At 37.5% G+C, this 13988-nt stretch overlaps 1 protein-coding gene across 6 annotated transcripts in view; it reads left to right on the forward strand.

Moving 5' to 3' along the window:
* The window catches only part of cep112 (centrosomal protein 112), a 193814-nt gene that overhangs the window by 62389 nt on the left and 117437 nt on the right, over positions 1-13988 (forward strand). For all 6 annotated transcript variants that reach the window (XM_048190649.1, XM_048190658.1, XM_048190676.1 and 3 more), the window contains one exon: positions 2985-3064. In XM_048190649.1, coding sequence (XP_048046606.1) covers positions 2985-3064 — 80 coding nt within the window. The remainder of the gene's footprint in view (positions 1-2984; positions 3065-13988) is intronic.

The raw sequence follows: 13988 nt of genomic DNA on the forward strand, positions 1-13988 counted from the left end.
CTCAATTGCCCTAGTTCACTTTGATGATGTGAAGATTTGAGGCTGTAAAATCGAGTGCTTGTTACAAGGGCCCTGTTTCCACCTGGTATTAAGACGCACTTTCAGTGATCCGATCACGAATGGTCAGCCGAGGCGCATTACCATTTACACCTGGTTTTAAATATGCTCCAACTCAAACTCCAACTTTATTTATAGAATATATTTAAACAACATAGTTGACCACAGTGCTGTACGATAAAAAAAAAAAAAAAAAAAAAAGAGAATTACAAAATCTGAACATGTAGGAGATTTTGTGCATTACATCGTAACATTCTCTTTGACTCATGAACATGAATAAGATCAGCAATGTATGGAGGGGCTGTGTCATGCAAAGTTTAAAAACAAAAATTGGAATCTTAAAATTAATTCTATAAGGTACTGGTAACCAATGCAATGATCTCAGGACATGGGTAATATGGTCATATTTCAGAGTACCTGTCAGTAGTCTTGAAGCTGCATTTTGTACTGTAATCGGTCCAAAAGTTTTGCTTGAGAACCATAATAAAGTAAGTTGCAATAATCTAGTCGAGAAAAAATAAAAACATGAATGGTCTTCTCCAGGTCTATACATGCTAATCTTAGCCATCATTCTTAGTTGATAAAAACTAGCTTTGATAACTTCACTTTTTTTAGAGTTATATTTTAAAGCACTGTCACAGATCACACCTAAATTGGTTAATTTCAATATACCTAGGTTAATTCCAGCCATATCACACATTTCAGAGGGACCACATATAATCACCTCAGTTTTCGATTCATCAAGACTCAAAAAGTTTGCAGCCATCCATGACTTCACCTCATCTACACAGGCCAACAAGTGCCTCAAGGCATTGGAAGAGTTTGGGTTAAAAGACAGATATAATTGAGTATCATCAGTGTAATAATGAAATGACACTCCATATTTGCCCAAAATCAGTCCTAACGGCAGCCAGCATATAAAGAGAAAAGAAAATGGGTGCCGCGGTCTACGCGAACTCTCCCATGCCGACCGAGAAACTCCTATTTTGAAAGTATGACTTTTTCCATCTTTGGGCATTTCCACAAATACCCACACGTTTCAAGATGAGATATCGTATCGAACACTGCCGTCAGATCTAGGAGTAAAACTACAGTAAAATTATGCGTCCTGTGAGAACTTGTTTTCAGATTTCATCAAGACACTCTCTTATTTCACAAAAACTCGGCATCACTTCTAGAGGAGCACTGAGTGCAGCACGCAAATACTGTTGAATGTACAATTTCATGTTACATGGCTCATGAGCGAGTGTGAAACGAAGCGAATGATAAAAGGTGAGGAGCGCAGCTGCAATTTCCACTGCAACCGTTTTGTTAAAACGCAGCAAAGTTTGAATCACTTTCCCACAACACAACCCATAACAGTCACACGATAAGTGAGTGGCCGGCTAGTAGTGACTAGTGTTCTGCTACAAATGCGATGATGTCATACATCTTTGACTACCTCCTTATGTGATTTCAGTGATCTGATCACATAACGTGTTTAGACCTCATTTCCACCAGTTTTTAGCGCTGACCACTTGTGATCAGATCACCAAAAATGCCAGGTGAAAACAGGACCAAATTGGTATTTGTCAAAGCAGCACAGTGTCATTGCTGGGTATCGTTTGAATTCTAACAATTCCAATTCTTATTCCGATTCTGCGTATCGATTTCGATTCTAATTTCGATTCCAATAAGGTAAAAAAAAAAACCTCAGGTTTATGGTAAATACCATAAACAAAAATCAACAGGCTAAAAAACACTTACATGAGGAGCTTTTGCTTATGGTTTAAAAATACCATAGCAAAAACAACTAGCCTAATATAAATTTGCAGTAATTAAAAAAAGAACAAATAAACAAATTAGCAATTGCACAAATAAATACAACTGAACAAAGATACGATTGAAATTGATTGATTTTCTGGTATTCGGGTACAGAAACTATAATCAAATGTAAAATATCACTGCACTTTATGAATAAAATATAGGCTACATTACAAAAATAGTTACAAAAGTTATTCAGTCAAGAACAGCAAATTTTCTCTTTGTCTTTTGTTGTTTTATTAACATCATAGAGACGGCAGCAGGAATATTAGGCTGCTGTCACTTTAAGAGCTGCATGGAAACCGTTTACTGTCAACTGCTTATGTTCACTTAAGACATAACCGACTATATTTACGAGAATATTTTGACATATTTTTGTGTGCATTTGTCCGTTTGAGTGCAACAAGATGCGGATCCGTTCAGTATCGTGCACTATACAGTACGAGAGGCGGCTTTCTGTGCGCCCGTTTTGAATGTGTGCAGCACAGAAAAAAGTGTGCAAGTCTTCTTGCGCACAATAAAATGCGCACACAGGAACTGATAAGCAGAATCGAAATTTGCATTTCTTATCAAATCACCGGTTCTTTGAAATTTGGAACCGGTTTTAAAATGGAATCGGTTCTCGGTACCCATCCCAACTCATAGGGATCCCAAGTGTTTCCCCAAATGAAAGGGGAGCGTAACTGGACAGTGTTAGACCTGACCTGTTTGCCCCACTAATTATGAGATTTAATAGGAGCTGCTGCTGCTGCCGCTGCCAAACGGCTCCCTTTCAAAAGTCTTCAAAGCTTCAGAACTGTCATAAAAAGGCCGCTTTAATAATTGGGCCGACGCAATCAGGTGAAGATAACTTTTAAGATCAGCCTCAGACACCTGGCTGCTGCCTGCCGCCCCACCTTCAAAGAGCCAGTCCAGTCATAAAGCAGGACGGTGAGGCGGACCTATGTCAAGGGCACATCTGCAAAGCAGAGGCCGTATACACCTGCAGGCCAGCCGTCAGCCAGCGGCTGCTCACGGCTGACCCCTGACCTTTAGAAAATGAGATCAGCTCTGTTTAGTTATGCTGAAGGGCGGGAGCTGATAAAGTGTGTTGAGTGAGTGACACTTCTGCCGTCCTGTCCCAGCTGCAGACGCTTCAGGCCGAACTGGAAAAGGAACGAGTCGATAGCAAGAGGAAGACGAGCAAGATGGAGGACTCACTCAGGTATGTCCTGCTTATCTGAGTGACACCAAATTCATTATTACAGTCTTCTCTTTAAAAAGTTCACTGCTGTTCAAAAGTCTGGGGTCAGTATGATTTTTACATTTGTGCTATGTAAAATTTAATATTTGTATTTCAAATAAATGCTGTTCTTTCAAATCTTCTATCCAGTTCAAACTAAAAGAATCTTAAAAAAATGTTTTCAACATTTATAATAATTAAAAATGATACTTGAGCAGCAAATCAACATATTAGAATGATTTCTGAAGGATCATGTGACACTGATGAATGGAGTAATGATGCTGAAAATGCAAATCACGATACGATACTATCACGATATTTTAAGAGAGTTTATTATTATTTTTATTATTACATTATTATTATTTTATTGTCATCAGGACCCACAAATATCCCCCCACTGCATTATTCTACATTATATTTAACATTATATAGAAGTTTAATGTAGTAATGTCACTGAAATTCTTTTTTTTTCTCATGCAGAACTTACGTTTTCAATGCTGGCATTGATATTATATCGCAAATCATATAGTTTACATCAACGATACATATCGTCGCATTTTTAAATCACGACACACCTAGAAAGCAGTTATTTAAAATTGTAATAATATTTCATAATATTTCTGCTTTTATTGAATTTCAATCAAATAAATGCAATCTGGCAAAAGAGGCTTCGTCTTAAAAACATTAAAAAAATTTAAAAAAATATTTGTTTAAAAAATCTTAACAAAATAAATAAAAACCTTTGTAATAGTTTAGCAAAAGCGACTATCCTTTTTCACTAAGACCTGCCACCAGATTACAGATCCCAATGTAAAGTTGTACCTGGAAACATGTTCTATGGTGAAAGTTAAATTTCCTGTTCTCAACTACCACATACAACTATAATGATAGAACACTGTGTTACAATATACCTTGCATAAAATATTGTAATATTTACAGTTATTTATTATGTACACACACAAATGCTGATTCTCGACAATATTTGCTCAGTTTTGCCTCCCTGATGGCTCTGGAGCCGTAATATCCAACAGTGCTCCTGTATTGTTGAGTGCTAGCAGAGACCAGTAAAATGTGAACAATGCTGTGGTCTGGACTGGATTATGGGGCTGTGGAAGAGGCTCTGCTCTAAGTCCTGTTTTGGGAAGGCCATCTCCTGGCCCACAGCAGAGTCCTTAGATGTGGAGCTAGCGTGGGGTTACTGCCTGTGCTCCCGGAGCCCGTTCCCAACCGCAGGAATGCAGCGGGAGATGTGGAAGTGGTTAGGATGGCGTTCTGAGGAAGCTCGCAGGGTTTGTGTGCCGGGTGGAATCACACACTTCAGGTTAGTTCGTCTGGCCTCGCTTTTTCACTGTCACTCACAGAAGAAAAAGAGCAAAACTCCCCTGACAAGCTGCGTGCCACGTTTAACGTACCCACCAGGCCCAGATGTGAGATTATTTACAATGTCCAAACATTGGTGGAAAACCTCCCATTTAGGTTGAGGAATGACATCAGGTTGGATTCAGCCCACCGGTGAGCTCATTATTTGCTGTTTGTTTGTTTGGCCCTTGTCCTGGTGTATCGCACACGCTTGGCAGTAACTGTACGTGTTTAATTAGATTTCAGTCATTAACTCTGTGACGTCATCATATCCTGGAGCATAAGACTTGGTCCTGAATTAATAGTTTTTACAAGAATATCTTTCCTTCACACACTTTCAGATTTTTTTTTTCTGTCGCATTGTTCCAGTATCACTTAAAATGTATTTTCATCATTTTCACCATTTTTTGGAATCGAAAGCAAAAGAGGAAGCTATACTATAGATTTGGGATATATTATTTGGGGATAAATTATATACAGAAAGCGAGCAAAGAATGTTCACCATCATATTCAGAGTGTGCGCTTAAAGGGTTAGTTCACCCAAAAATGTAAATTCTGTTATTTATTACTCACCCTCATGTCATTCCACACCTGTAAGACCTTCATTCATCTTCGGATCACAAATTAAGATATTTTTGATAAAATCCGATGGCTCAGTGAGGACTGCATTGCCAGCAAGACAATTAACACTTTCGGATGCCCAAAAAGCTACTAAAGACATATTTCAAAACAGTTCATGTGACTACAGTGGCTCAACCTTAATGTTATGAAGCGATGAGAATATTTTTTGCGTGCCAAAAAACAAAATAACAAATTTATTCAACAATATCTAGTGAAGGGTGATTTCAAAACACTGCTTCATTAAGCTTTGAAGCTTTACAAATCTTTTGTTTCGAATCAGTGGTTCGAGCGTGAATCATACTGCCAAAGTCATGCCCCCCAGTGGTGACCTATTTAAATTTTGAAACACTTAAGAAGTAACAAAGCCTTGTTTACTGAAATCACATGACTTTGGCAGTTTGATATGCGCTCTGAATCGCTGATTCGAAACAAAAGATTTGTAAAGCTTCGAGGCTTCATGAAGCAGTGTTTGGAAATCGACATAATTGAATGACACAATTTTCATTTTTGGGTGAACCTAACCCTTTAATAAAAATCAGCATTTTCGGTGGATTTCTTTTACTGCTGACTTAAAACGCTTTTGATTGGCCATTCATGCGCTTAACAGACACGTCTGATTGGTTATAATGCGACGAGTTAGCATTTTAGCACTTCCGGTTCCTTTGTCCTGGAGTTGAAGGGGTTTTGAATATGTTTTTGGTTAAATGCTTGAAATAAGGTCTGTGATGAATGTAAGTTCAAGATATTTTCACTTTTTTTTTCTGTGACAAAATACTTCAGGAACACTCCCTCTTGTGATTTTTTTTAAAAGCTTTTACTTGTCTTGAAAAAGGCAATTGCTAACAAGTGGCTAAATAGGACTACAGAGGTTGTCAGGGACATTAAACGTCATCAGCCAAACAGGTAAACTCATCTACTCAATAGTACGCTTTCACAGCCTCAATGGCCCTCATTTATCAAATGAACATAGAAACCAGTGTACATCTGAACGTAAAAATCAGTTTATGACAACGCTCATGTGTTATTTAGTAAACTTTCGTATGCGGCCAATTCCGTCACACGAGTGAACGGGTGTTGATAAATTTGGCGGCAGAAAACTGTCTTCATTTAAATATCACACCCCAAATTTTAGAAGCCTCACCCAATAGTTTACGACACAGAGAAACGTAACCCGGCCATGAAGAGGAAGTAATCACATGAAAAAGAAATTTGTCTTAGCCTACTCTAAAACACCCCACAACCTCGTAATTGCAAACAATAAAATTATTTTAAAAAGAAAATACTGGTAAATAAAACTAAATAGCCTGCTTAAAAACATTATTAATATATATAAATTTGGTTATTTTAGTACCTCACTCCACAGAAAATCCTTTAAATTTATTTTATTCAGAACAGAATAAGAACGAAAAATAAGTAGCTATATATTATAAATTGAAACACAAATTAGGATATAGTTGTAATTCATTATAAAGCAGAAATGAATTTATTTAAAGCAAAACTGAATTGGGCTCACATAGCCTACCTCTCTCATTCGGGAAGAATCCAAATGTTTCCATATTCACAACGTAACATTTATTGGTTGCATTGAACTACTGTTCATTATATAAACAAGGCTTTCTATTTCACTCTTGTTTCAATATCCACGTAAAACATCATCCTTCACATGCGCAAAAATGTGTTTGAATGCGCGCCGACTGGTACAGATGATAGCGGACCATTAAACTGAGCAATGTTAACTTTGTCTGCATTTTAGTTTGCTGATTAGCAAAATTAGCAATGCTAGAACTGATATGTTGGGTCTGCGTGTGTGAGTGAAGCGCCTGCACGATCAATTGGATTTAATAAAATAAAGAAAATGAATACAACACAAGCGTAGCCTGGCCTAGCCCAACTTGATGCACAGTTTTTCTCTTTTGTTTTGTTAATCTGTTAATTATTTCAGTGAAATATATTTCGTGTAGTCCTATTATTATTATTTTTTTTTTATTCCTTGTAGGCTTTATTCTGTTTTTCTCTGCATTACAGGTGCATGATGTGTGAATCCTAATGTTCTGTTGATGCACCCATTTGCGCATACAAAGCGAAACATTTGAGGTATTTTAAGACATGCATCTATTCTAATTTAATTTGAATTTGAATTTAATAGTGTCGTTTAATGGTTAATGATCGGTTAGTGAGTGATTGCCGGTCAGGAAAATAAACTAAATGTTCTCATAACAGTTCTCCACCAGATTTACTATGCTGCACGCAAGCACCCGCTGACTCAGAAACGTGTGTACATGAGCTGAGACCTGACGTGAGACTTGAGCATAGTCATCGCTCATGCTCATATTGATAAATGCCAAATTTTGCGTGGAAACAAGCGTACGACCAGTTTTCTGGCGTACAATTGTTTGATAAATGAGGGCGATTATGTTTATAATCAGGCTCTTGCAAGCTATTCTAACTGAAACCTTTGTGGAAATGTGTTTTAAATAAATGCTGAAAGAGTTGTTGGAAGGTTAATGATGCTGATGTTGAAGTAATTTTTTTTTGTCTTTGTTTAGCTTTTTACTTCTACTGATTTTATGTAGGCCTCAACATTCATAAATGTTGCATTCATTTGTGAAGATTATCGTGATGAACAAAGCATGTTAGAATCATAAACTTGTGTTGGTCACAGAGCTTATTTTCAGCAATAATCCAAGAGCCAGTTTAAAAATCATATTGATTTTTTGTCGGGGGAACCAGTGTGATGCTGACTTCCGGGTTGACCAACAAAAATACATCATTTCTCAACATCGGTTCTCTATTGTAATAGACTGAATTAGGATGTCTCAAGCACCACTCACATTCTTTGAAAAAAGTGTTGTATTACCATCATTTATTAGTATAATACATTACAGTGGAAATGATATAATGCAGAATGATCAATTCACTGTTTAATATCAAATTTAAGCAACTGCTGTTTTATTTCTTTGCATCACAAATGACCCATTTATAGTAAAAAAAAAAAAACTCTCAGTAGTTTATTGTTGGCTGTTTTATGAAAAAAAAAGCACTGAAATAGGACAGCTATTAAACGAAGAAATCAGGTCTCGCTGTCATTGGCACATATGTAATTTAAAACCATTCCAGGACGTTTTCCATGTCTTGTTCCGTACAGCGCAACGCTTCCTTTCATCTGCTGAATTGTGTTTTTTTTTCTCTCTCTGCTTTTGCTTTAAAGTGTCGAGATGAAACGAGTGCTGTTATCTGACGTACACGTTAGTGCGCCAGACACACATGGTTTAGGATGAATAAATTAGCCCCGCATGAGCAATGAACAACACAGATGCCCATTTGTGTCAATAGGCAGCCGCATTTGCGCTGCAGTCCTCATCGAGCTAATTAAACAGTCATTGGGCTAACGAGCACCCAGGATCCCTGGTCTGCTACCTACCTGCCGTTCAAGGTCTTTTGGCCGCTTTAAAGTCAGCGCTGAACTTCAAACAGCCAGCCAGCACACACATCAAGAGAGCAACGCCTGATAGCAGAGATCAGAGGATGAGCGGAGAAATTTAAACGAGATGAAACCGCATAAAATGCTGGCTGCTCACCGCATTATATGCTGGCATGTTGGACACAGTTTCATGCGCATCTGTGTGATAGAGAGGCTGTGAAAATGTATGTAATATTTAACATGATTTGCATCATTTTTGCTTTTTTTTCATTATGTATTTAGGCTTTTGCGTGCCCTTTTGATATGCGGATGTGAATTTAAACATGTATGCATGCAGATACAAGCAGCTGGTGTGCTGTTTGTTTGTCCTGAGCCCCCTTCCCATCAAAAGAGGCACCCCCTTCCCAATGCAAATGAGAATTGGTGCATTGTTTAACTTTCGTTGCTATGGCAATACCATAGTGAGCTTCCACACTTGGAAAAATACAAAGTTAGCTCTTTTTGATCAGCGTGTCTGTCTGATCATCAGAGAAAATGCATATACATGGCGAACAGTTGTGCCCTGAATGTTCAAACTGGTCTTAGTTTTAGATGTTATTTTGATGAAAGTGATACAGATCCAGGATTATTTCCTTTCACACTTGGATTTGCATAGAATGATGCTCATTTGCTTTTTGCGTCTATCCCTATTTAAGCACACATTCCACAAAGAGCAGCATCAACTAAACAGTTCCCATCACTGCAAATGGCAGTACAATATGTTTGTCTTAAAATGCAGCATGACTGTAAGCGTAAACTCATATGAGGAGGAGTGCCACAAGGGATATGTGCTTGGCCCGACTATGTTGTCCCACGTCTGCAGCTGCGGATCTCTTTGAGTCTCGGCTGCGGCCCAGTCCGGCTCTGGTGGGGGAGGAAGGGAAGGGGGCACATCCCTGGGGATTCAGAGGCCAACATCAAACGGACTAATCACTGCAGTCCTGCTGGATCAGACGGAGGATAAGAATAGGCAAGAAAATAAACCAGCTGGCCCTAAACTCTGTTCCTCATTTTGAAGATGATAGTGTCTCATTCCCTTGATGAACCGCAGATTAAACTCATCATTTGTATTTGTGCAAATCTCCTGTCCTACCAAAACATGAGTTTGCTGAGCTCCTACAGTCACAGAAGAGGCTAAGTATTTGGATATGTATTTTTGTCAGTCTGAGTTGATGCTCCAAGCCAGGGAGAGTCAGTTCTTAGGGTGTGTTTGGAATGCATACTACTCATACTATTTTTGCATTATGCATTATATATGAACTTTCTGTTTGCATGTCTGGGTAATCTACCACATTTGCCTAAATGTATTGTATACAATCAGAGCACACTGTGTGAAATATTGCATGTATCCCACAATGCAATACATGCTATTTGACATTGTAAATGAATGATGTCAATCAACTTTTTTTTTTGCAGAAGTTATTGCCTGATGACAGTCGAAGTCCCTTTAAGACAAGTCATTTCACTTGGCGGCCATCTTTGAAATGCCTCTTGCACTTTCTCCCATTCAAAACAATATGAGTGACGCGTCTTGTGTTATTCTATAGTCTTTGTGACAGTTTAATACAACATTTAGGGTAAAAATATGAATAATGAATTATTTGTCAACACGAGCAACAGAGCTTTATTGCAAATGCTCAGTGATGAAATGAAGCTCATATGATCTGCTCACATGACACAGATGGCTATAGCAGTGTGCTTGCAACCAGCAGTGCAACTTTGTGACATCCATTGATTTAATTGCTCTCAATGGCTACGTTTACATGCACCAATTTTCGTCAATCCGAATCAATGGAATCCGATTGCAGATCTGTTTACATGCACTCTAAATATTGTAATCTGTTTCAAATATCCGTTTATATGTGTTTTATATACATTAAAGATATACATAAACGATTAGGCTATTAGCTATCTTTGAAAATGTTTTAAACATTTGTTTAGGTCTATTATACAATGAATTATAGGCCTATAATTAAAATTATTAAGAGTGTAGGCTATAATATTTCCTAACACTGCAGTCATCAATGAAAATTAAGCGCAGGTTTACTTCAAGCACCGACTTTTAAAAAACAACCTGTTTAACATGAAATACTATTATTCTCATTTGTTTCACTAGCCTATATGTACGGCCACAAGAGAAATAATTAAATAAATTAAGGCAGTTATGTACCGTTGTCAGCATATTATGTTGAAATTCGTCTCTGAGAGAATATGCTCCATTGATGAGCGTCAGACAGCTCCATCACTTTTTACTTTCAATTTCTGTAGTGAATACTGACCGAGGTTGAGATTTTTCCACCAGCATAACTCTTGTGTGATATCCATTGGCTCCTCTTCTTGTTTTAAAATGGAAAGATTTCCAATATTATGACGAAGGGAAACAGCTACACCACTGCCTGTTGGCAAACACCTTTACAACTAAAGACGTAACGTGAACTTGCGCGCTGCGTAATGCGTGTCAACATTGCACTGCGCATGTGCCCCAGAAACTTCTGAATACGATTGAGAAAGTAGTCGGATTCAAGCGTTTACATGGTAAATTTTTGCTGTTGGAAAAATCCAATTGAAATTTCATTCGGATCAAGCTCAATCGGATCAATTTAAGTGTTTACATGAACGTTTTTCAATCCGATTGAGCCGCCAATCCGATTACAAATGGATTTGGGTGCATGTAAACGTAGCCAATGTGAACACTCCAATACACTTGAATATGCTGCATTTCTGTTAAAGGTGCCGTAGAACATGTTTTCAAAAGATGTAATATATAATAATATAATAAGTCTAAGGTGTCCCCTGAATGTGTCTGTGAAGTTTCAGCTCAAAATACCCCATATAATTTTTTTTTTAACTTTTTTAACAGACGTTAATACTGGCTGCCCTTGTCTAATGCCTCGATCATGGGCTGGCATATGCAAATATTGGGGGCGTACACCCCGACTGTTACGTAACAGTCGGTGTTATGTTGAGATTCGCCTGTTCTTCGGAGGTCTTTTAAACAAATGAGATTTATATAAGAAGGAGGAAACAATGGTGTTTGAGGCTCACTGTATGTCATTTCCATGTACTGAACTCTTGTTATTCAACTATGCCAAGGTAAATTCTATTTTTAATTCTAGGGCACCTTTAAAAGCAGTTCAAGCACCCAAGATCTCCCTCTTTTTAGTGACTTTTTGATACAATACAATACTAGCTATGGAATTAGCCTTAGCAAGACAAAGGTATCCGCCATTTTGTTCCAGAAATGTCTACAATGTCATTTCCACCACAGAATGTGATCAAGCACAATACCTTATATCATCGGTGATGTGGAAAAAATTTTCCATAATGTTTCAGAAAAAAATCTTCATTGTTAGTGGACAAATTATATAAACTAGTGAAAGTGCTAGAGTTTATTTTCTAAGTCACAAAGTGGGTCAAACATGCCCATACTGTAGTTGAAGCAACACATATGACCCTTCATCTCAGCATAAGGATGAGTCAATTCTTGAGTTCTGTCTGATTGAAAATCTGCAGTATTGCTCATGGCAGTAAACAATTCACGTGTTGCTGTGCAGACGCTTTCATTTTTGATCGTGGATAGGTGATTGAAATCTGATCTCTGCTTTGATCTGCTAAGTTGATTCAAATACATGCTTGTGCAACTCACCCAACACCACAAACACATTGAATTTCAGAGAAGTTACAGGCACATGATGTTCAGCTGCATATGTGACAAGAACACTTTTATTTCCTTCATCTGTTTTTACTTTTTTCAGTGATTTGCCTTTTTTTTTTTTTTTTTTTTTTTACTTTGCATTGCTTATGAGTTATAGTCTGCGTACATGTGGGTCTAACACATGCCTGATGTTCTGAAGCATTACTATAAATTAATGAATCCAAAGTGTCCAAAAACACATTGAGAGAAGGCTGTTCATTCGCCGTTGCTAGGAGAAAAGCGGGAGGCGTGCCCTGCTGCATAGGAATGGAGAAAACAGCCCGCTGGTTCATGCATCTGAAAGCATTTAAATCGAACACAGTCACACTTTCCACAGAGCATTACATGCATACCATCAGCCCCTGCTCCCTGCAGGCACCTGCTCGTCATGTAGGGGGCGCCATACAGACACACTGATCATCTGGGACAGCAGGAATAACCTTTCTGTGCTAAGCTGAAAACGAAGAACAAATTCCTCATGTTTGGAATTTCCTCTGGAAGTTTTAAAGGGATGCAGATGTTGTTTTCTTGTATCATACGCAAACCACATCGTTGAATAATCGCCCCACACTTAAAGCAGGAGGTTTATGGTGTGTGTCATTGCATGTGTCTTTTACACTGGGAATGACATTAATTAAGAGGCGTCCCTGATTGTAATCCCACCCAAGAGTCACACACTTCACTGATTCAGCAGCACACATCCCTGGTGGTCCACACCATCGCAACAATCACAAATCAACACTATTACGATTCGAACTAACAACTCCTCCGTGCATTTTTATTTGGGTCAATTAAGTGATTGCATGATCTATTTGGGTCAATTCAAAATTTAAAAAATAAATAAATAAAACCTTCTAGCAAATTATCTGCAAATTACAAATGGTTGCCAGATATTTTTTCACTATCAAAGCCTGTCAAAGTGAATATTTTCGACAGCATGCAGGCAGTGTGAAAGTGGAAAAATGCATATTGCTGGCACGCTAGGCTGCATGTTGATTTCATGATGCTGTACTTGAAGGCTATCTGGCTGTGTTCTCAGTGGAATACTGGGTTACTGCTTACTGAATTAGAATCAGTATTTTGCTGCATTCACATGACCAGACCTCATCATGTATTTCATTTAGAAAGTGCCGTTCTGTTATCGTTTTGTACATTAACACACAAAAAAAAAAAAAAATAGGGTGTTAAATAGAGGGTGTTAAATCATGTCTGTAATTACTTTAATTTCCTCTGTCACTAAGTGCACTCAAAAAATGTTAAGCCCTTTTTTAAGACTTTTTTTAGATTTAAAATTCCATATATTTTGGAATATAATATTCTTAATAAGCTTTGCATATTTTAATTAAATAATTGATTAATTGGATTGTTCAATTATTCAATTAAAATAAACAACTTGGTGGAATTTTACTATTAATTAAATTGTGTAAATCGTAAACAAAAACAAAAAGGCTTACAATTTTTTTTTTTTTTTTTTTTTGAGTGTGCATTTGTGCCTGTCCACCTTTTCAGTGGCATTAGTTCTGGAAGTATTTATTAAAGCTTTATAAAAGTTTATTGGAAACTATGCATATCAATTAAAGGTGCTAAAGAGGATGTTTTGCTTTATAAATTTTTGCAATATTACTTGAAACTGTCTTTACTAACTGATAAAAGACTATTTATTAGGTGCACTGAAAGGAATAATATTAATATACATCATCTGTGCACGAGGTAGGGCCTTAAAAACATCAGCCAATCGTTTACGCGATCATCGTGTAAACGATTGGCCCTCT

This window comes from Megalobrama amblycephala, linkage group LG1, assembly GCF_018812025.1.
Source record: "Megalobrama amblycephala isolate DHTTF-2021 linkage group LG1, ASM1881202v1, whole genome shotgun sequence".
Classification (NCBI taxonomy): Eukaryota; Metazoa; Chordata; class Actinopteri; order Cypriniformes; family Xenocyprididae; genus Megalobrama; species Megalobrama amblycephala.